At 48.4% G+C, this 24,280-nt stretch overlaps 1 protein-coding gene and 1 pseudogene across 7 annotated transcripts in view; one reads left to right on the top strand and one right to left on the bottom strand.

Annotated features, from left to right (window-relative positions):
• Window positions 1-5,480, bottom strand: part of SEPTIN6 (septin 6) — a 66,998-nt gene extending 61,518 nt beyond the window's left edge. For 5 of the 7 annotated variants that reach the window (XM_027608043.1, XM_027608041.2, XM_027608049.1 and 2 more), the window contains exon 1: window positions 3,855-4,043. In XM_027608043.1, coding sequence (XP_027463844.1) covers window positions 3,855-4,028 — 174 coding nt within the window. In that variant the 5' untranslated portion in view covers window positions 4,029-4,043. Of the gene's footprint in view, window positions 1-3,854; window positions 4,044-4,351; window positions 4,499-5,461 lie in introns of those variants that run through there. The other 2 variants (XM_027608047.2, XM_027608045.2) reach the window with 2 other exon arrangements.
• An 8,295-nt stretch (window positions 5,481-13,775) lies between these two features.
• Window positions 13,776-14,397, top strand: LOC113930683 (annotated as a pseudogene).
• The last annotated feature ends 9,883 nt before the right edge of the window (window positions 14,398-24,280 follow it).

Genomic DNA, 24,280 nt, shown 5'->3' with positions numbered 1-24,280 from the left:
CCCACCCCCTTTCTTAGCAGAAGCCCTCAGGAGGTCTTTCCTGTCACCCACCGCCCCCACTGGAGGCTGGATTGGGTTCGCTTGTAATGAATTCTTACAGCAGGAAGCAGCTCTGCTGCGCAGCACTGATCACAATGATAATTATATAGTTATTTAAGTCTGCCTCCACTACTAGATTGTAAACTCCTCGAGGGAAGGGGCCCGTAAGCATTTGGTGGTGGGGGTGAGGGGACATTGTCGTTCCCCACCCCCCAACTTTTTCTTTGGAAAAGTCTCAAACACACAGAAAAGTTAGAAAATGGTACCATGATCACCAGTGGACCCCGGGTTTAGATTCAATAATTTTTTAATATTTGGGGCCATGTGAATTTTCTTTTTATGTTTAAAGGTTTATTTATTTATTTGAGAGAGTGCACATGCATGCGAGCAGGGGTGGGGAAAGGGCAGAGGCAGAGAGAGAATCTCAAGCAGACGCCCCGCTGAGCACGGGAGGGGGGGCCCACCCCATTGCGGGGCTTGATGCCACGACCCTGAGACCCTGAGATCACGACCTGAGCTGAAAGCAAGAGTCAGCCGCTCAACAGACTGAGCCACCCAGGCGCCCCAGCCATGTAAATTTTCTTCTGTGTTGTATCCTCAGTGGAGGTATGGGTACACACTGGGGTTGTGCTCTCCCTGTTTGGGCTAGAATATAACTTTTAGTGTGAGGTGGTACCGATGGCTGAGGCAGGGAGCTTCCAGGGGAATCGAGGGTAGGTGCCATTTGGTAGCAAGACCAGAATGCAGAGGCAGGCTTCTCCCAGCCTGTAGGCAGTTGCCCTGAGATACCTGCCCCAGACCAACACCAGGTAGAACAGAGTTGGTCCCCTCAAGATCTTTCTTTTTTTTTTCTTTAATATAAATTTTTGTAAGATTTTATTTATTTATTTGAGAGAGAGAGAGAAAGTGAGAGAGCATGAGAGCAGGGAGGATCAGAGGGAGAAGCAGACTCCCTGCTCAGCAGGGAGCCCAATGCGGGACTCGATTCTGGGACTCTGGAATCATGACCTGAGCCGAAAGCAGTTGCTTAACTGACTGAGCCACCCAGGTGCCCCCCCACCCCCGCAAGATCTTTCATCAAGGAGAAAGGCCGTTACCTGGCTGCCACCGGAGGAGAGCATCACTGTCCACGTTGGGGTGCTGGTTCAAGCCCAAATCAACGAGCCATTCCTTCTATGGGCCAGCACTTAAGTCTGGACCCCAAAATGCAACACTGAAAGAAACAGCTCAATGAAAAAGCCAGAAGAAGCAGCCCCTGAGGTCTGGGCTGTGCCTTGCTAGGTGACCTTGGACAAGTCATGTAACCTCAAAGAGTATATATTAATAGCAGCCCAAGACACCTCACAGGCGGGGGCTGGGAGTGGGGACATCCCAAGAATCTTCTATAGTTCTCTAATTATTTCACAGTGTCCACAATCTGTCTCCCCAACTAGACCATAAGCTGAAAAGCCAGGAACTATGTCTACTAACTTTTTTTTTTTTTTTGGTCGAGTTGACCAGGTTTAGCCATGCTGCTGGATACTTATCAGTCAAAAGTCAGTGAGTGGACGATGGAGAAATAGTTTTGCCATACAGAATCTTCACAGTGTTCATTCAGATGGGATGGGATTGTATTGAGTACGCAAGAGCTGAACTTCTAAGCGACATGCATGTCCAAATAAGGGTCCTATCCAACAACTCCATGGCCTGTTTTAAGTCACTAATGATGTTACCTTACTAGCCACGGTGACCTTCAACTGATTCTGGAAAGAATACCCACCCCACGCATACACCAGAGCACTGCTTGGATGGCACCATGTCTCAGAGCTCCTCCAAAAGAACTCCTACGCTAGGCACACTTAGGCTGATTCTCCAGGCTTCTCTTCCCAAACCCTGGATACATGTTCTTTGGAAGAAACAAGCAGCAACCAGACATCCAAGGTCTCCTGAGTTAATTCCATCTTCCCCTGGTGAATTACAACTTCTTGCAGACACAAAGGAGAGCAGAGAGACAAATGACACATAAACAAGAGCTTTACAGACTGGGGGAGGGGGGCAGGGAGAGTGACGTCAGTTTTCCCAGAAACCCATTTATCCTGATAACAAGGTCTCAAGTGCTTGGGCTGCTCTTTGAGCTTCAGAATCTGGCATACAATTATGTTCTTCATCATACAGTATGGGCAAGGCCAGCCAGAGCAAACTGGAGCCATGCAAAGCAAACCAAATGGCCCTAAATCACCCCCACCCCCCATCTGCCAAACAAAGGGGACCTCTGGGTTGCCTCAGTCCGCCTGAGGTGAAACACAACCTTCTGGAATGTTCCCCATTACAACAGCAATCCTAATCCAGGCAAGGGGGACTGGTGACAGAGCAAGGACAGGTCGATGCAAATTAATTAGCTGACAAGAAAAAATCATTAGCATCCTTTTTGGTCACTAAAGATGGAGAAAGTATAATCCAGGAGACGAATCCCTCTACTTAAGCCATGCCATTTCTAAAATGCAGGTAACAGGGAGCAGAAAAACACTCTGGGAACCTTCAAAATGCCACAGCAATAAATATGACAGTGCCAATCTTAGAGAGAAGAGAATTCTCTCAAATTCCACTATCACAGAGCTTTGTCTATCTACTCCTAGCCCTTCCACATCATGACTGCCTAAAGAGCTGGTGCTGGGGTCTGCAGGGGTTGGGGAGGTTCAAAAGCAATCATCCTACCCTTCTAGACAGGGACAAGAGGGTGGAATAAATTCATATATATCCTGTAGAGAAAATACTACCAGAGTCTAGATTCAGATTTTGAAAACAAAAACAAATCAATTTCAATTACACCAAGTACCTAGAGGCTTTTTTTTTTTGCACCGGAATTGCATGGACTATTTCCCTAAATTAGTAAGCCACAAGGTTTAAAAACGTGTGTGTGTGTGTGTGTGTGTGTGTGTGTGTGTGTGCGCGCGCGCGCGCGCGCGCGCCCGCGCGTGGTTCAGAGGTTTTCATCCAGTACTATTCGGTGTTATGGGGTTCACCTACCTCTACCTCACTCTCCCTCACCACAGAGTGTGGGTAATCGTGGGCTTCTGAAGACCCCAGGTACCCACGGATGAAGAGAAAGGCTAGATTGTTACCCCCAAATGGAATCATCCCCTCCCTTTACAACCAAACTTCTGGTCTAAAAAAAACCCCAAACAAATATGGAGCCTCAGGTCACTTCGGTGTGATTTCTCTGAATATCCCAGGCTGGAAAACTTCAGTTCTTTAAAAGAAGGTGTTTTGTTTTTTTTTTCTTCCCCGCCCCCCCACCCCTCCCCAGAGTCAGCTGCCAACAAAAAGAGAGACGGCACGGCTTTTGCAAGCCTCACACTGATTTTCCCGAGTCCCCGTAGAAGGAAGCCAGCTCCACAGGTTTTGGCATACAAGCCCAGTTACACCGAACACGCACCCGGGGCAGACCCCCAGGGGCCCGCAGACCCAGAAACATGCCAGCCGCCTACAGGCCAGCGAGCCGCGCACACGCACACGCACACGCGGGACCCGGAGACACCCAGCACAAGCAGAGAGGGGCCGGGACACACGGACACACGGACACACGGACACACGCCACGGAGGTGAGCGCCCACAGAGAACCAGGCGGACTCCTCTAGGGTCACAGCCCCGGCGCCGCCGCCCGCCCGGGAGGCACGAGTGCGCGCGCGTGCACTCAGACGCACACGGTGATATACACACACACACACACACACACACACACACACACACACACACACAGACGCAGTCACATATGTAATGCATATGGAGAAACCCTACCCCAGCCAGTCACCTCCCCGCCCCCCCACACCACTCACCGCCTCCTGCCCGGGGCTCACCCCATCCCCGCGCCCCTCTTCCGCAGGAGGCCCGGGTCCCGCGGGGGGTGGGGAAGGGGGACGCTGGGCGCAGGGGCGCGGCCCGACGGCCGGAGGAAGCGAGACCAGGGGGCCTGGGACCCCGAGGGCTCGGCGGCTCGTTCGGCCATTCATTCGGCAACGCCCCAGCGGCGCGGCGGCAGCTGCAGCGAGGGAGGCGGCGGCGCTTCACTGCAGCTCTTGGGCAATGCAAGTTCAGCTGCCCGCCCGCAGCCTCCTCCAGCAGGCCCCCCCCGCCCCCCCGCCACTCGCCCGCCACCGGCGTTCTCGGGGACAGGCTGGGGGAGTGAGCCGCTGACCCCGGGAGCAGAAGTCGTCCCGCCGCGCCTTGGCTCCTGGATGCTGCCCGCTGCCCTCGCCGCGGCGGCGGCGGCGGTGGCCGGGTCTCCTCCGCCCTTCCCAGGCCCCCGGCGCCGGCACCCCAGCTCCGCACTCACCACCTGGCGAGCTATATCGGTCGCTGCCATCGCTCCTGCGTCCGCCAGGGCTGCCACGGGTGCCGCCGCAACCCGAGCTACAGCACAAGAAACAGCGGAGCTCCTCCGACAAAGAGAAAGTGTTACACTTCGGGCGCGACCAAGTCCGGTGGGGGGAGGTGCGAGGGAGGGGCCCCCGCGCCGCTGCTCCAACCCCAACCTCCCCTCTATCGCCCACCCCCTCGGAAGTGGGGTACGGGGAGGGGGCGGATTTCACGCGCCGCTTCCCCCTGCGGCGAGCCCAGTTCCAGTTCGCCCTGCAACCTCAGCTGCAGGCCTTGGCGAAGGGGGGCGGGGGCTCCCCTCGGTGACCAAGTCCTCTGCCCCCCCCCGCCACTGGGCTCCGTGGTACGTCCCGACCTTTGCTGAATTGTCACACCCCCCTGCTCTCGCCTTACATCCCAGAGTCCCCAGACCCCGGAGGCTGGAAGGGAGCCCCTGCCCCTCCCCCTCCCGCGCACAGCTCGGAGACTGAGCTCCGCAGTCCTCCTCCCCCTCCTCCCAGCCCCCTGAATCCCCTCTTCCTCTCCACCGAGATCTCAGGGTGCTCCGATGGGAGGGCCCGCAGCTGGAGACTCGAGACTCCACTACACCTCCTCCCACCCCCCAATGGCCCGGGAGTGCTGCTGGGGCCGTAGGTGGGGGGGGGGGTGGAGCTGCGGCACCTGCCGCTCCACAGGGGAGCTTAGAGAGGGGACAGTTGGGGGGGAGCCGCACTGCGACCCCGCAACTGAGCTGTGACGTGCGGAGTCCGAGGCCCGTGGACTCGAGGTCCCCTTCCGCCCTGGGGTTTCCAAACCTCGGATGCTGTGGGCTGTAATTTCGTGGAGCAGAGCTCACCACCGCTGGGTACTTAATACAGACGGAGCCCACGCCTCCTCTCCCCACCGAGCCCTAGAAGCTCAGCGTGTGAGCGGGGGCTCAGACCACGACCCCCTTCTAGTGCCTGGGTCGCCGGGGAGTCTCAGAGGAGGAGCTTGGGGATGAAGACCCCCAGCTCTGTCGAGCGGGATGTGGGAGTGACGGGGAGCGGTCTCCGGTGGCTCCGTCCCGCCCGGATTTCCCCTTCACCTTCGCTCAGCCGGGGAGAAGGCGGCCGGCGGTGCGCAGTGAGAGCCTCCGAAGGCAGAGGCTGTGCCAGCCTGCTTTCCTTTTCCTCCCGGCCAGCCACCGCCGCGGGTCCTCTCCCTCGCCCTCCGCACGTCTCCGCCTCTCCAGCCCTGACGCCCCCCACCCCTCCCGGGGAGGGGCCCCTTGCGAGCTCCCTGGGACTAGCGAACCCCGGCTGACTTGGCGTGCCCGAGGCCCTAGCGGGCGGACACTGCGCTCCACTCCTCGGGAGGGCTGGTGCCCTGGTCTCGGAGAGGCGCCCAGACCCTCGAGTGGAACCCGGGACCACGGGGGGAGGCAGGTCCACGGGCAAAAGCCGGGACAGCGTGGTGGCCCGGCTAGGGCAGGGGAGGTGGCCCCGCAGCGGCCCAAAGGCGGGAGCGGCAGAGGGGGAGGCAGGAGAGAGGAAAGGAGAAAAACAGGAACCAGGGAGACAGAAGGGACCCGATGCCGAAGCCCAGGCCTGGGGAGGAGGAGGGAAGGCAGAGGAGGGTGTGGCCACATGTCGTGCTTTCCTGGCACTGCGTTCTACCTGCCGGGACAGTGCTTCTCACACTGTCTCAGGGAGCTCTCTACGTGCGGTGTGCACCTTGAGAACAGGGACTCCGCAAAATGCATCCCCGGTGCTTAGTTCGGGGTCTGGCGTCCAGGAAGCGCCCAATTAAGCGTTTCCTGAGCAAGAGGGCAGGGGATTGGGATGGGGGAAGGGGGGGCGGGTCCAGAAGAAAGAGACACAAGGAGGGGGTAGCAGTCGGGACAGTCGTGACAAGCCAAGTATTGAGGGCGCCGACCGTGTGCCCATCGCTGCGCTAGAGACCCAGGAGAGGCCAAAAGAGAAGAGCCTGGCACAATCAGGGACCAGTACAGGGGAGTTCAGGAGACAGCGCGGGCCCTCGGGGGCAGATGGTGACGGCAGGGAAGAGGGGCGGCTGTTGTCTCCGAGGCCCACCAGGGTGCTGGAGCAGGGCCTGGGGGAGGTGCCGGGCCCTGGATTGGGTGGCAGCGACACGCGGGACCAGCGCTGTATATGAGGAACCGCTGTAAGGCTGGGCCCAGACCGGATGGGGGCGGGGAGTCAGAGGTGACTGGCCGCTTCCCGGCTGGGTGTCTGGGAGGGAGACAGGTCTTCCCTGGCAAAGGCTGGGGTGTGGTGGACGGAGAAGGGCCCGAGGTTACTAAATGATCTGGACATGGGACTTGGGTGGTGGCGTGAGGAGAGGGGTGCATCTGGAAGCCAGAGGCGAGAGCTGATATCCAGAGCATGGGGGAGTGGAGCCTGGAGGAGGGCCTGGTGCAGCTGGGCTTCCCGGGAATCCTGCCTGCTCTCTGGCGTACTGCCCGCCCCCACCCCCCTACCAACCGCCCCTCCGCCCCCCACCTTAGCGCTCCCTGCCGACCAAGGCTCCGTACATTTCAGCCCCCCCAGGGGGTACCTTAGCTCAAAATCCTTGGTGCCCCGCCCAGGTGACCCACTCCACCCACCTGTCCCTAGGGACCCTCAGAACCTGGGAGGCCCCCTCCTCCAAAAATCTGGACCTCCAGACTGGAACCAAGTATGTAATTCAAGTCTCCTGCAACCCCTTGGCCCCTCTAAGACCTGCTGCCTGCTGCAAGCCCTTGCTGGGTTCTGGGCATCCCGGTTTCCGTGGGCTGTGGATTGGTACTGACGTGTGAATAGGTGTGCATTTGTATGTGTCAGTGGGTGTGTCAGCTACGTGTCCGTGTGTTTCAGCATGTGTCAATGTGTGTGTGTGTGTGTGTGTGTGTGTTGGCATGTGTTTACTCCTGTGTTTGTGTTTGTTGATGTGTGTCTGTCCAGTGTGTCTGTTTCAGTGTGTGTCTGTGTCTGTGTTGATGCGTGTGTGTCAGAGTGTATTTTCAGTGTGTGTTGGAATGTGTATAAAGGTGTGCATGCCAGTATTGTGTGTTGGTGTGTGTGTCAAATGTGTGTGTGTTGGTATTTGTGTCATTATGTGTGTGTGTGTGTGTCGGTGTGTGTATGTCCGCATGGGTGTGTGTATGTGCAGAGAGGTTTTAGCTCACTGTGTGCTGGGCTTTACATACCTTGGCCTCACTCAATACAGTGGGCCAATAGCTGAGAGGTGTGGATTATAATGTTTCTTTCATTTTTTTTTTAAGATTTTATGTATTTGACAGAGAGAGACAGCTGGAGAGGGAACACAAGCAGGGGGAGTGGGAAAGGGAATGGGAGAGGGAGAAGCAGGCTTCCAGCTGAGCAGGGAGCCCGATGCGGGGCTCGATCCAAGGACCCTGGGATCATGACCTGAGCCGAAGGCAGACCCTTAACGACTGAGCCACCCAGGTGCCCCTATAATGTTTATTTCAACAAAGAGATCTGGAAACTCACTGGGTTGGTGTTTCCCAATCCTTGGTCCCGGATCACCTGCCCAGGCACAGGGCGGGCAGGAAGGCTGAGGCAACAGGACTCATGAGGGGTCAGTTTCTTCCTTGAATGTCTGTCCCCCTTGACGAGTGGAGCAAAAGATCCGCTTCATGAAGAGGCATTGTGGACCCTCAGGCGCTGCCCACGAACACAGACCCATGTTCCATGTGTCCTGGGGGGATCCTTCGGGCCCAGCGCAGTGTCTGGCAGGTGCTCAATCAATGTTTGTTGAGTGAATGAATGAACGGAAGCATTTAAACGTGCTGTTTTCAGTGTTTCCACTGTCCTTGAGGAAGCCGGAGCACGCCGCGATTTCCCAGGGCCAGCAGGTGACTGTCATTAGCATGCTAATGTTGTTTGTAGAACCAGCCTCCCGGGGAGGGGAAATGGCTACCCCTGCTAGGTGGGAGTGGACCCTAATGGGAGCCAAGCTTTAGAAAGGTCACTCACTCCTGGGGTAGGGGGGTTGCTAAGACTGAATGGGGGAGCGGGGAGGGGAAAGAGGGCGATGAAATGGAGCTAACAGCTCAGGAGAGCCTTTGTCCTGAAATGGTGGCTTTATGAAAGGAGGAAGGGAGGGATGGTAATGTTGGGCTAAAGTGAAGGAAGCTATAGAACAATCTGAAAAGATCAGAAAGTTGGAGGAGGCAGACCAAGCAAAGCAGAGGGAAAATGATGTGGGATAGAGGAAATCCAGATAGTGCCTGCCAGAATCAGAACCTCAGTTAAGGGGCGGAGTCAAGATGAAGTAAGGGTTCCTTTGTGCCTCAATTACCTGCTGCTCCTGGTTTTACACTAATTTATCCCACTGGTTCTCAAAATGTGGTCTTTGTCTAGCAGCATCACCAGGGATGTTAGTAGAAATGCAAGCTCCCAGCCCCCGGCCAAGACCTACTGAATCAGACCCTAGAGGCCTGGGCCCCAGCAACCGGTGTTTGAACTTGATGCTAAAGTGTGAGAACCACCGGTTCATCTGAAATCTAGCCCATGGAGGGATGGCACACAGGACGGGTAAGGCACGGTAGGATAGCGAGGGAAAAGCTTGAAGCCGGGGCTCCAGCAAGGATGGTAGATCCTGGTGGATTTCTACATGGCCAGCATAAGGTTACAGAGTGCATGGGGTTGGAGAAGGGGTGCCAGAAAAGGTACAGATGGCACCCCTGTAGGGAGCTGGAAGATTCTAAAAATAGACTTCACTTCCTTTGCAATCGTACTCATTCATTCCACAAATATGCACCAAGTCCCCACCTCACACCAGCCACCATGCTAAATGCCGGGGAACTCGAGAAAAGGTGGGCAACAAGAACCCCTACTGCGACCTGAGGGAGCTCCCAGGCCAGTTGGCAGATAGCCTCACAAATGAGCAGTGACGTCATCAGTCCGGAGCAAGACCTTGGGGAGATAGAGACCCAGAGAGGTGAAGAAAGGCACCTGAAAGAAGAGTCCTTGGCTGGTGTCTTGAGGAATGAGTAGTAGGTTATCTGGTCATCAAGGGGGCGGCGGTTGGGGGGGGCGGAGTAGAAGAATGGTATTTGTACAATCACAAGACAGCAAACATTTAGCGAATTCCAAGTCTTGGCCCTGGGGGCGGGGTTTGCAGTGGCTATAAATGAGGCTAGACGGTAAGATGGGGTCAGATCTGGAAGCATCGCATTGGTCATGCCAAAGAGTTTACACTTCATGCTCCAGAGTAGGGGTTCTCAAGTTGTGCTCTCCAGGGACAATGCCTGCTCAGTCTGGAAACACGCCCGCCGCAAATGGATGGATGCTCACAGTGAAAAAAAAAAAAAATCAGATAATGGGTAGAAATTTCTCTATTTTAACTTTTTTTAATCATAAATTTTCCCTAAATCTTTAACAGATGCTCCTGCTTATCTGCTAGCAAGCAACAAAATGAATGAACAAGAAGCAAATGAATATTAAACAGACAATCCCAGTATTGATCATGCTTAATTCAACGGTTTATTTTTTTCATGGACATCTGTGCTTGTGGCTATGATTTCATATTGCACACACATAATGTGGACGTATTTTCTGCTAGCAGAAGTAGTCTTTTGAAAAGTGTTTTATTTCTTTTTTTTTAAAGATTTTATTTATTTCTTTGAGAGAGAGAGACTGAGCGAGAGAGTGGCAGAGGGAGAGGGAGAAGCAGGCCTCCCGCTGAGCAGGGAGCCCGATGCGGGACTCGATCCTAGGACCCTGGGATCACGACCTGAGCCGAAGGCAGATGCTCAACCAGCTGAGCCACCCAGGTGCCCCAAAAAGTGTTTTCTTTCATATGGTGCGATTTAATATATCAATTATTCCATGGCATTCTGGAAAGAACACCATGACATCCAAATGTTGTGCCACCTGAGCCAGTTAGAGAAACTGTCCCTTCGATGGTGAGGAGCCACCAAATGGTTTTGAGCAAGGGAGTCATATGAACGTGTCTGCAGTTTTGGAAGGTCGCTCTGGCTCCAGCTTGGGGAAAACATTGGAGCAGGGAGCGATTAATGCAGTTAGGACTTGGGAATCAGAACACTGTCACAGCAAGAAATGTTGTGACAGTAACATGAGAGTGGAGTGGCAGGGAGGGAACAGAGTCAGCATTAAAAGGGGCCACCCGTTAAGGGCTTTGTGGGCCATGCTGAGGGTGCTCAAGTTCCAACCCGCAGGGACTAAAAGAGCCTTTGAGACTGTGTTTCCTCATGGATGGGACCTGAACCAACGGCCTCACAATCCCCCACGGTGCTTTTTTTTTTTTTTAAGATTTTATTTATTTATTTATTTATTTTAAAGAGAGAGAGAGAGAGAGAGAGAGAAGTGAGGAGCGGAGGGTGAGGCAGAGGGAGAGAGAGAATCTCCAGCAGACTCCATGCCGAGCACGGAGCCCGACACAGGGCTCAATCCCACGACCCGAAGATCATGATGTGAGCCGAAACCAAGAGTTAGACGCCCCAGGGACTGAGCCCCCCAGGCGCCCCTCACCCACAGTGCTTCTTATGGATGCAGCTACCTAGACCCCACCTTGGACCTGCTGACTCGGACTTTGCACGGGGTAAAGTGCGGGTTTGTAACAAGCCTCCCAGGTGCATCACCGCTGGAGGAGACCCAGTGCATGAATGGTTATTGAGCAGTGGCATGACACAGTGACATCTCTGTCCACACAGGTCACTCGAGTCACCAACCAAAGAACTGATTGAACGAGGGCAAGACGAAGGACCCAAAGGCCAGTTAGGAGGCTATCCCAATAGGTCCAGGCTGGCTTTCTACATTGGGCAAGAGCCAGAACTCAAGAGAAGGCTGGGCTGCCCGCCCACATCATGATGTACTAGTTAATTCTCATACCCTGATCTGTATATACAGATTTAGACAAATGATACAATTTTGTCTTCCCTCAAACAATTCTTGTTTGGCAAAATTAGCCTTCAGTGGTCTTCCCAGAGTCACAGAGTTCATCTAAGATGCAGAATCATGTAAACTGCATCGCCCCCCTTCTATATCTAGGGCACTCACTGCACTAGGCACCAGGAGAGGTATAAAGAAATATAAGGTACGATTTTTGTTCTCATGGAACTGTCTAACTGAGGAGATTCACTATGTGTGCACTGAAAGTCAAGTAGTCAGTTCCAAATGTGCCAGAAGGCAGTATCCAACACGCACCATAGACAATAAATACCAATGCTTTATTTCTTAAACTGGTGGTGGTCACATGAGCGTTTGCTTTATAAATGCTGATATTTGCTGTGTATGCTTTAGGAACTCCTCTGAAGTGTGTTACATTTCACAAGATAAAAAAAAAAAAATGGTTTAAAAAGACAAGGGGTGCCTGTCTGGCTCCTGGCTGCTGGAGCGCACGACTCTTGGTCTCGGCATTGTGATTTCGAGTCCCATGTTGGGTGTAGAGATTACTTAAAAAATATAAAGTCTTTAAAAAAAAAAACTTTTTTAGGGATGCCTGGGTGGGCTCAGGCGGTTAAGCATCTGCCTTCGGCTCAGGTCATGATCCCAGGATCTTGGGATCGAGTCCCGCATTGGGCTCCTTGCTCAGCGGGGAGCCTGCTTCTTCCTCTGCCTGCCGCTCCCCCTGCTTGAGCTCTCTCTATCTCTCTCTGATAAATAAATAAATAAAATCTTTAAAAAAATTTTTTTAAAGACAATAAGTTCTGTGATTTGAATGATAATAATCAACAGCCCCTAGACATGGTACAGAATCTAGAGAAACAAGGTCTCTATCCAGTGTCCTTACAGTCCACAGATGAACCACAAGCACTGTGAAAGGTTTGAAATATGAGACAGAGGGGTGCCTGGCTGGCTCAGTTGGTAGAGCATGTGACTCTTGATCTTGGAGCCCCATGTTGGGGGTAGAGTTTGAAAAAAAAAGAGCTGGGAAAAAGGTGGTAATGACACGTTGGATAAAACACTAGCTTCACGGGTGCCTGGGTGGCTCAGTCGGTTAAGCGGCTGCCTTCGGCTCAGGTCATGATCCCAGGATCCTGGAATCGAGCCCCACATCGGGCTCCATGCTTGGCAGGAGGCCTGCTTCTCCCTCTCCCACTCCCCCTACTCTCTCTCTCTCTCTTTCTCTCGCTGTCCCTCTCTCTGTCAAATAAATAAAATCTTAGAAAAAAAAAACCACTAGTTTCACCATCACCACTATCATTGCTTAAGATGAGGTCTTAAAAAAAGGGGGCGGGGCACCTGGGTGGCTCAGCCAGTTAAGTGTCTGACTCTTGATTTTAGCTCAGGTCATGATCTTGTGGTCCTGGAATCGAACCCCACATGGGGCTCTGTGCTCAGTGGGGAGTCTGCTTGAGGATTTCTCTCTCTCTCCCTCTGCCCCTGCGCACACATGCACTCTTTCTCTCTCTCTAAAATAAAAAGATAAATCTTAAAAAAAAAAAGATGAGGTCTTCACTTGTATCAATCTCTCAACACTTTGCATTTAGGTACTGATTTATTTTTGTATGCATATATATGCTCACATACATGTGTGTGCATGTGTGGGCACACACATGCACACGTACACACAGCATCTTAATCCAAAACAGATTTTATGGGTCAATAAACTAGGAATAGAACACCAAGATTAAAAGAGATGATTCACATATCTTATTTATAGAGGGTTGATATGATTACTGTGATTAAGCTTTAAATATGATTCTTAGCTTCCTGGAAGCCTTAATAAAAGGAGAAATATTAGCTGGCCTAGTTTTATGAATTTCCTATACACAAGAATCACTAAGTGAGGGGCGCCTGGGTGGCTCAGTCATTAAGCGTCTGCCTTCGGCTCAGGTCATGATCCCAGGGTCCTGGGATCGAGCCCCGCATCAGGCTCCCTGCTCGGCGGGAAGCCTGCTTCTCCCTCTCCCACTCCCCCTGCTTGTGTCCCCTCTCTCTCTGTGTCTCTCTCTGTCAAATAAATAAATAAAATCTTTAAAATAAAAAAAGAATCACTAAGTGATTCATTAATCCTGCAAATATTAATTATGTACCTACTGTGTACCATGTCTTAAGTCTAGGTGCTAGAGATCAATGATGAGCAAAAACAGACTTAGTCCTTGCCTTCGTAGAATTTATGGTCTAGTGGGGAAACAGAAATAATCAAATAATCACACACATAAATGCAAAAATAAAACAGTAATAAGAGCAATTAAGGAGATATTTAATGTACCATGAGAACTTATAATGGCGGGGTGGGGTTGGGGGGATGCAGATTGGATTTAGTCTAGCATGTCAGTATAGGAGGCTTCATGGAGGGAACTGACATTTGAATTGAGATGACAGATTAGCAAGATGCAGGGAGGACAGGAGGGGAGAGAGCATTCCAGGCAAAGGGAAGAACATGTGTGAAGGCTCTGTTCAAGAAACCAAAAGAAAAGACCGAATCTTGGTTGAATTTGGCTGTTGATTCCGACGTGGGTGGACGCTAGTCCAGAATGGCTACCCTGATCTTTGTTGATAAGGAAAATGGAGAACCAGGCACCCGTGTGGCTCCCAAGGACGGGCTGAAGCCGGGGTCTAGGCCTCCAGTCAAAGCTTTAGATGGGAGATCTCAGGTTTCAACACCACATGTAGGCAAAATGTTTGATGCTCAAGCAGCCTTACCTAAAGTTACCAGAAAGGCTTTGGGAACTGTCACCAGAGCCACAGAAAACTCAGTAAAGACTAATGGATCTCTCAAACAAAAGCAGCCGACCTTCTCTGCCAAAAAGGTGACTGAGAAGACCATCAAAGCAAAAAACTCTGTTCCTGCCTCGGATGACACCTATCCAGAAATAGAAAAATTCTTTCCCTTCAATCCTTTGGATTTTGAGAGTTTTGACCTGCCTGAAGAGCACCAGATTGCACGCCTCCCCTTGAGTGGAGTGCCTCTCATGATCCTTGATGAGGAAGAGGAACTCGAGAAGCTGTTGCACCTGGGCCCCCCTTCACCTCTGAAGATGCCCTCTCCACCATGGGAGTCGAATCTGTTGCAGTCTCCAAGCATTCTGTCAACCCTGGATGTTGAATTGCCACCTGTTTGCTATGACTTAGATATTTAAATTTCTTAGCACTCAGTAGTTTGTGTGTATGTTTTGTATTAATAAAGCAATTCTTTAACAGAAAAAAAAAAAAAGAAACCAAAAGAAAGTTGGCGTGCCTGGAGTACAGGGGGACTGGAGTGGTATGAAATGAAGCTGGAGACATGGGCACAGAGCCAGATATTTCAGGGCCCTAGGCCATTGCAAGTTTTTTTTTTTTTTTTTTTTTTTTTTAATTCTAAGCAATGGGAAACCATTGAGAGGTTTAAGGCAGGAGTGTGACACGATCAGACTCCTGTTTTGAAAAGTTCCCTTGGTGGGGGCGCCTGGGTGGCTCAATTGGTTAAGCGTCTGCCTTCGGCTCAGGTCATGGTCCCAGGATCCTGGGATCGAGCCCCACATCGGGCTCCCTGCTCAGCGGGAAGCCTGCTTCTCCCTCTCCCACTCCCCCTGCTTGTGTTCCCTCTCTTGCTGTGTCTCTCTCTGTCAAATAAATAAATAAAATCTTTGAAAAAGAGAGAGAGAACTTACCTGGGAAATATTTAGAAGGCAAAGACAACCCAGACTTGTGATGTGGGAGATGAAGACAGAGATGCCAAAGTTGGCCCCTAAGTTTCCGGCTTATATCGTGGTGCATTTTATTGAGATGGGGAACACTAGAGAACCTCTGGTTTGAGGAAAAGAGAGAAAGCCTTTGGCTCCAGTTTGGGATAAGTCGAGTCTGAGATGCTTTTGAGACACTGAGAGGGATACATTGTCAAGTAGGCAATTGGAACTCAGAGGAGAGGCCAGGGCTGGAGATACAGATTTAGTAATCATTTGCATATAAGTCGGTAATGGGGGCACCTGAGTGACTCAGTCGGTTAAGCATCCAACTCTTGGTTTTGGCTCAGGTCATGATCTCAAGATCCAGAGATCAAGCCCCAAGCTGGGCTCCCCACTCAGCGGGGAGTCTGTTTCCCTTCTCTCTCTCCCTCTGCCCCTCCCCCTGCTCATGCTCTCTCTCTCTCTCTCTCTCTCTCTCTCTCTCTCTAAAATAGATAAATAAATCTTAAAAAAAATAAAGTCACAGGAATGGATGACATCACCTAAGGAGAGAATAGAGAAGAGAAGACAACTCAAGACTAATCTCTGGAAATCACCAATATTTAAATGCGGGAAATGTAAAGAAGAATCTGAGAAGGGAACTGAAAAGGAGGAGCTAAAAAGGTGGGAGGCAAACCAGGATCATGTATTACACTGAAGCCCAAGGACAAGAAGATTGCAAGAAAGTAATGGTCAACAGAGTTGAATACTGACTGCCAAGAGGCCAGAAAGGTAAGGGAAAACTCTCCATAGAATTTAGGGTTCATGGAGCTCGTTGAGCTGGGCAAGAGCTGTTTCAGGGGAGTGGTGGTGGCAAAAAATGGCTTAAGTGTACTGAAGAATAATTAAGAAATGAGTACATGGATTCAGCAAGTCTAGTCAATTCTTTGAAGAAGTTTGATGTGAAGGAAGACAGAAATGGTATGGCAGCTGGAGAAGAATAAAGTATGGGTAGGGGCTTCTTTAAAGTTGGCAGAGAAGACTTGAGAGTGATTAAAAGTAATTGGAAAGGAACCAGGTGAGAGAGAATGACTGAATATGCACAGTAGTTTGCAGGTAACAACCTGTTCTCCAAGGAAGAAAACCAAACTCTGATACGCAGCACTTGCTGGTTTCCATGGTCGAAATACTCTCATCATGACTGATTTCAAGCCATCAGTATAAGGTCTCAAGCCCTCAATTAGCCTCCAGCATTCCACCAACAAGAGAAAGAAGAATTGAAATGTTACCACCCAACTGTATTTTTTCTTTTATGAATTTCCTGATCATGTCCTTAGCCACTTTTATATTGAAACACTTATTTTTCTGTTAATTTGTATGAGCTCTTTATATAGTATGGGTATTAATCCTTTGTCATTAATTTTATGATGGATTTTGGTGTAAAGAAATTAAGAATATTTATACAGTCAAAATCAATCAATATTTCCCTTTATGATTTTTCCCTTGGTGTTCTAGATTTCTTTGTAAATTGGTAAATTGGCACTCTGCTTTAATTAATGTGAAATTAGCTACCATGAGTTCATTTTCCTGGTTTGGAGTGTTTTATTTTTTGTGTTTTAAAATTTTTTATTATTATTATTTAGTCATAGAAAAATATACATAAAATTTACCATTTTAACCAATTCTTAAGTGCACAGTTCACTAGCATTAGGTGCATTCACATTGTTATGCAACCATCACCACCATCCATCTCCAGAACTTTTCTCATTTTCCAAAACTGAAACTCTATACCTATTAAATAATAACTCTCCATCCCTTTTGCCCCCAGCCTTTGGCAACCACCATTCTACTTTCTGTCTCTATGAATGTGACGACTCTAGGACCTCACATAAGTGGAATCATACAGTATTTGTCCTCTGGTAACTGACTTATTTCACTCAGCATAATGTCTTTAAGATTGGTCCATGTTGTAGCATGTGTCAGAATTCCCTTCCTTGCTCAGACTGAATAATATTCCATTGCGTGTATATAGCGCATTTTGTTTATCTAGAGGCTGAAGTGTTGTTTTTTTTTAAGATTTTATTTATTTATTTGACAGAGAGAGACACAGCGAGAGAGGGAACACAAGCAGGGGCAGTGGGAGAGGGAGAAGCAGGCTTTCCGCTGAGCAGGGAGCCCGATGCGGGGCTCGATCCCAGGACTCTGGGATCATGACCTGAGCCTAAAGCAGATGCTTAATGACTGAGCCACCCAGGCGCCCCATAGAAGCTGAAGTGTTTTAAGTTGCAAAGGTGAAGGACAGACCGTGGATTTTAGTAAATTCACCAAGGTACTACCATCCTGTGAGTTCTCCTGGTGGCCAGGTAACTCCTCTGATCTCATCTTTTCTACTAATTAGCTCCAATATTGCAGTAGGTCAGAAAGCACTTGCCAAGAGCCTGCCTACTTCTTTTTAAATTTCTCCTCCAATAATTTGAATCTGCATTCCAATCACCTGGACACATATTTTCCCCTACCACGGCGAATAGACACGGGGACCTTTAATAGGCTGGTGACATGATTCTATCAACCTGTCAAGAGGTATCTTAAAAGATAATCAGTCATAGTATTTTGCTCCTATTAGAATTAATTAAGATGAAATTGTAAGCAATGACTTCAGCACATGTTTTCTATACACAATTGGTCAATATTAAATAACTTTTTTTTTAAGATTTTATTTATTTATTTGAGAGAGAGAATGAGAGACAGAGAGCACGAGAGGGAAGAGGGTCAGAGGGAGAAGGAGACTCCCCGCCGAGCAGGGAGCCCGATGCGGGACTCGATCCCGGGACTCCAGGATCATGACCTGAGCCGAAGGCGGTCGCTTAACCAACTGAGCCACCCAGGTGCCCAATATTAAATAACTTTAATAAAGTAGGTTCAGTCACCTGGGGGCATACTGACTTGCAGCTAATTCAACCAAGTCAACTCATGGGGAAGTTGTGTTACTTAAAATCAGACATTTCATAGTGTCAATCTCCAGCTAAAAGTTCAAGTCAAGGACACAGGCAGGGTTTAAAGGAGTGGGTAAACACTAGCAACCAGAGATGAGTTGAGAAATGCCAGGCAGTCAACAAAGGCTCAGGAGTGGACTCAAACGGTATGAGTCCATTACCCCGAGCTGGAATCAAAAACTGAAGGTGAGCATGGATGTGTATCTGGGGGGTGGGGGGCGAAGGTTCTAGAATTAAGAACCCTTGGTTCTCCCTGCCGAGACATGGGATATGGGAACTTTGAAGAGACCTCTAAAGTAAGTAAGGCTGAAATCATCATGCCTCAAGGGCAGGTGGGATCTGGTCAGGAAGGACAAGCACCCTTTACTGAAGCGCACTTTCATATGGTATGCCCCACCCCCACTCCCCAAAGGGGCTCTATGCGGTCTTTCCAGAGCTGGAACATTATTGAAGTTACTGGTTAATCCCATGCTTCATATTGTGAAACTCAGGGACTCCATAAAGCACTTTTTGACATGCTGGCAAATAGCCAAGTTTGCTTCCTGAGGAAGATCTGGGCTTCGTTGTAAGTAGCTTCATGGCCCACCTCCAGAGGTCCTATGACCTTCCATTTAGGTGAAACCAGAGGTTCAGCTTCTCAGCTTCCATAACAGAATATCTCCCAACCACCTCCACTACTGGTTTCCAAAATAAATGGATTAGCCCTCAGTAAACAATAGAGAAAAAATACTAGCTCTCTAAGCCCCTTATCACATATTACAGGTTTAAATGACTTCCCATGTAGTTCTGATCACAAATCTAGGCAAGAGAACTGAAATTTCGGTAAAGTTTGTTTAAGGCGGGGCACCACATTTTTTCCATCAGAGGTCACATAATAAAAGATGCAGATATATACAAGCCACATAAATGGATAGTAATAGTGAAATATGGCTTGGTGGCTCTTCAGTGATAGGGACTGTAGGGGCAGAAATCTGAAGGATCCAAAAAAGTTAAATCAACTGTATTCACTCAAAAGTGCACATTTATAGGCCTATTGTTGGTCATTGGTCAATTTCCATTGGTTCAATGAGAATAGAACATTGATATTTACCAAAATGAACTGGAAATGCAGGAGCTATTCAGTCTGGGCCTGTCTCATGCTGACTCCAGAGACAGACCGTCTGGGACTTCAGTTTTGTCAGTTTTCAGAAAGAGAGCACACTTTCAGCTGCATCAGGAAGACCTTAACCTTGTCTAAAGATTGGCTGTCCAACTGGAGAGGTTGGGATAATGTTTACCTGCAAAATTCTTGGTGGATCCAGTTCACTGAGCTGAATGCTGGCACACACTAGTAGTAGTGGGTCTGATAATTTAGCAATAGGCAGGGTATACATAAATAAATGACAGCCTAATATCTGTACTCTCAACACAATCATAAAAATGTCTTTTAAATTATATTTTGTGTGTTTATGAAAATTAAGGACTGTCTGTACTCATCAAAACATATAAGCCAGATGAATTGTGTGGTATGTGAATTATTATAGCTCACTAAAACTGTAATACTGGAGAAAACAAAACCTAGCACCCTCTTCTGACCACCCTGCCCCAGTGCCTTAAATTCAGCTGGGCCCTCTGCATCCTATCAAGGCTGCTACACAAAATGCAGGGCAATCAAGCATGCTCGGTGCCTGCCAAGCATGGCCCAGGCCTGGAAGTTGGCTCTGATCCTGCTGTTATTGCTCTGGCCTTCTTGACTTGCAGATAGCTGGCTCTGTGTGTCTAGCCCAAGGTAGGAGACTCCCTCCCTCCTCCAGTCCTGGGCTCTCAGGATCCTGTGGTCTAAATGCTCCTCTGCACCCCTCCCCCTGCATCCAGGGAAGAAAATCCTCACACACATTGACTTATTTTCCACCAAATGGAGTGCAGCATTCTTCCAAATCTATGAATGCATTGAACTCGAGATAGCTTGGTAATGGAAAATGAGCGGCTTCCTGTCACCATCTGCCCAATCCACATGTCCAGTTGGAGTCTCCATTTCCTTGAACAAATCAACGGAGCTTTTGTTTGTCCCCTGCAGTTTCAAGTTCAATGTGTTTAGATGTCTTGTCACATCCATATGAAAATATAATCTTGTGAATCACTGGAGGTCTAACAAATTGGATTTGGGAACTCTTATTCCAAAAGCTCTTGATTGGAGATGGCAGCTCGGTAAATCTCCATACTTGAGATCAATCTCTTCTAAATAGCTCATGATTAAAGGCATGAGCACAGATAAAATTCATAATCTTTATTGCTTTCTACAGCACATCACGTGGTGAACCGGACTTGCAAAATTCATGACATGAGGCATGAGGCAATGACAGCTGGACCCACCAAATTTCTCTTGGCTTGAATAAATTGTTTTAACGTGGGTTTAAATTTCAGTATGCCTCTTACTAGCTATGTGATCTGAGGCAAAATGAACCTCTTTGTGCCTTGGTTTCTTCTCTCCCTGTAAAATTCAGATAATGATAATAACAGTACCTATTTTACAGGGCTATTATGAAGATTTAATTAATTGATTGATTGATTTAGAGAGCATGCAAGTGGAGGAAGGGGCAGAGGGAAAGGGAGAGAATCCCAAGCAGACTCCCCATTGAGCATGGAGCCCGACGCAGGGCTTGATCTCACGATCCTAAGATCATAATCTGAGCCAAAGCCAAGAGTCGGGCACTTAACCAACTGAGCTACCCAGACACCCCTAAATATATCTAAATTTGCAAAATGCTTAGGACAGTACGGGCATACAATAATGTCATATGTCAATTATATCTCAATAAAAAAATAAAAGGTAAAAAAAAATAGGCAAAGGATCTGAATAGACATGTCTCCAAAGCAGATAGATAGGTGGTCAATACATTTGTGAAAAGAGGCTCGACATCATTAGCCTTCAGAGAACTGTAAATGGAAACCACGAGAAACACCCACTTCACACATACTAGGGTAGCTACAATAAAAATGACATACAATAGCAAGTGTTGGCAAGAAAGTGGAGAAATTGGAACCATCCTTCACAGCTGGCTGTAATGTATAAAGGTGCAGCTGCTTTGGAAAGCAGGCCGGCAGCTCCTAAAATGTTAAGCGTAGTCATTATATGACCCAGGAGAAATGAAAACATAGGTCTCCCCAAAAACTTGTATGTGAAAGCACATAGCAGCATTCATCATAATGACCAAAAAGTGGAAACAACCCAAATGTCCATCAATGGATGGGTGGAGAAATAACAGTGGTACGTCCATACAATGGAATATTACTCTGCCTTAAAAAGGAATGAAGTTCCGATACGTGCTGCAACATGGATGAACCTTGAAAACATGATGCTAAGTGAAAGAAGCCAGTCACCAAAGACCATGTACTGTATAATTCTAATTTTACTAAGTGTCCAGAATAGGGAAGTCTACACTCTGTAGATTCGTATTTGCCTAGAGCTGGAAAGGTTGGGAGGGGGTGGGGGCGTGACTGCCAATGGCTCTGGGGTTTCTTTTGGAAGTGAGGAAAATGTTCTAAAATTAGATTGTGACAATGGTTGGCATATCCGTGAAATGCTAAAAGCCACTGAATTGTACCTTTTAAAAAGGAGAGTTGTATGATTATGTGAATTATATCTCAATAAAGCCATTATTAAGAAAAATCTTTGGGGAGCCTGGGTGGCTCAATCGGTTAAGCGGCTGCCTTCAGCTCAGATCCTGATCCCAGGGTCCTGGGATCAAGTCCCACATCGGGCTCCCTGCTCAGCAGGGAGTCTGCTTCTCCCTCTCCCTCTGCCTCTGCTGTTCCCCCCATTTGTGCTCTCTCACCCTCGCTGTCTCTCAAATAAATAAATAAAATCCTTAAAAAGAAAGAAAGAATAGAAAGAAAGAGAAGAAAGAAAGAAAGAAAGAAAGAAAGAAAGAAAGAAAAGAAAGAAAAAGAAAGAAAAAAGAAAGAAAGAAAAGAAAAGAAAGAAGAAGAAGAAAGAAAGAAAGAAGAGAAAGAAAGAAAAGAAAGAAAGAAAAGAAAAAAGAAAGAAAGAAAGAAAAGAAAGAAAGAAGAAAAGAAAGAAAAAGAAAGAAAGAAAGAAAGGAAGGAAGGAAGGAAGGAAGGAAGGAAGGAAGGAAGGAAGGAAGGAAGGAAGGAAGGAAGGAAGAAAGAAAGAAATCTTTGTGGTGACAGGTGCAGAAAAGAAACTGGAGACAGTGAGACCAGAGGCCACAGAAGTGACTGGTGCATGGGTCAGGGCAGGAGAGGATAAGGCCTGAGCTGGAACAGGGTTGATGGAATAGATTCAAGAGAGAGATTCCAGATGGACATAGGCCAGGACTCGTTGCTGATTGGGTTTTGGCTTGATTCTTGGTTGCATAGTATCTGTCCTGACACTACCAGAGTTTGTATCCGTGCATTGCTCTTTGTGTACAAAGTTGCCACATGCTCCAAGCCAGCACCATCATCATTCATCTCAACTACTGCCCTCCTGGATAGCCTGCCTGCATCCACTCGTGCTCCCTGCCAATCTCTTCTCTACACCGGAGCCACGGCAATCTTCTCACGCTGCAAATCTGATACGTCAGCCTCCTGCTTTCAACTCGCCAATGATTTCCCTTTGCACTTCAGATAAAGACCAAAATCCTTAACCCACTTGACCCTCCTGAATGCCCTAGCCCCTGCCTATCTCTCTGAACCTGTCCTTCACTCTTTGTGCTCCAAGTCCGCTGACTTTGCAGTGCCTCCCCGTGCTCTCTCCTACCACGGGTCTTTGCACATGTTGTTTTCTCTGTGGAATACTTCCTTGCTTTGCTTGATGACTCCAACTCTCCCTTCAGTTACCAACCTCACCATCATTTCCTCCGGGAAGCCTTCCCTGATGTCCTATTTTATGTTCTCAAAGCTCTTGGTGCTTCTCCTTCATGATTCTTATCACAGGGTGTTTATTTGTGGCATCCTTTGATTAACGTCTGTGTCTTTCATTCAATTGTAAGCTTCATTAAGATCGGTATCTATGACCATTTTTGTTCACCATTGTGTCTCTGGTACCTAATACAGTGTTCAGCACATAGTTGGTCCTGAATTTTATCTGTTGAATAAATAAGCCTCAGGAGCAATTTTATTTTTTTTATTTTTTTTAAAGATTTTATTTATTTATTCGACAGATAGAGTGCATAAGTAGGCAGAGTGGCAGGCAGAGAGAGAGGGAGAAGTAGGCTCTCCGCTGAGCGGGGAGCCAGACGCGGGGCTCGATCCCAGGACCCCAGGATCATGACCTGAGCCGAAGGCAGCCGCCTAACCGACTGAGCCACCCAGGAGACCCAGGAGCAATTTTAGATGCAATTAAAGCCAACAGTGATCTACCCTATTGTGCCCATAGATTGGCAAAGTTGAAAAAGATTAAAAATACTCACTGTAGGCAAGGATTGAGGAAAATGGGCACCCTCACACCCTGGGTGCTGGGTGGGTAGATTGCTATGTCCTTTGTGGAGGGCAATTGGACCTTCAAATGTTCACACTGTTGGATCCCACAACTCTACCCATGGAAATTTATTCCAAGAAAATGATCACTCATGTGCATAATGGTATACACAAGAGGATGTTTACCGAAGCACTGTGTGTAATAGAAGAGGGTTGGAAACAACTTAATGTTCAACAATAGGATATTAGTTCAATAAATCATGGTACATTCATACAATGGAATACTGTGCAGCCAAAAAAATACTCATGTGAATTGTATTTATTGACATGATAAGACGTTCGTGATAGAATCTATAGTAAAAATAAGCAGTTAATAGTGTGATAGGAGGATGAAAGTTTTCCTTTTTCAATAGTATGTAAAGCAGATCTCTAAATTTAGAGAAAAACAGCTGAGAGGATAAATGCAAAGCTATTTTACTAGAATTGCTTCTGGGGTCTTTCACATTTTACCCTATATTGTTCTATATTTTGTTGAAAGAACTGCTTTATGAAAATGCACTCATGTACCACTTGCATAATTGAAGAAGTTTCAAATTAAAAAAAAAGAAAAAGAAAGATAGAATACCAAAGGTAAATATCCACATATGACCATATGGATATCTATTTTAGATAAACGTACATATCAAAAGGATCCGAACTCATCACAGAAGTACTAACACACAATCACAAAGGTACTAACAGTGGTTGTTGTGGGTTATGGGGTTTATGGGTGACCTTTATGCTCTCGTCTTGCTTGTCTGTATCTTCTATAATTAGCACCTATTACTTCTGTAATAAGAAAACCTCATGAAGGGCGCCTGGGTTGCTCAGTCGTTGAGCTTCTGCCTTCGGCTCAGGTCATGATCCCAGGGTGCTGGGATCGAGTCCCACATCGGACTCCCTGCTCGGCGGG

Source organism: Zalophus californianus, chromosome X (genome assembly GCF_009762305.2).
Source record: "Zalophus californianus isolate mZalCal1 chromosome X, mZalCal1.pri.v2, whole genome shotgun sequence".
Classification (NCBI taxonomy): domain Eukaryota; kingdom Metazoa; phylum Chordata; class Mammalia; order Carnivora; family Otariidae; genus Zalophus; species Zalophus californianus.
This window is presented reverse-complemented; position numbering and strand designations above follow the sequence as displayed.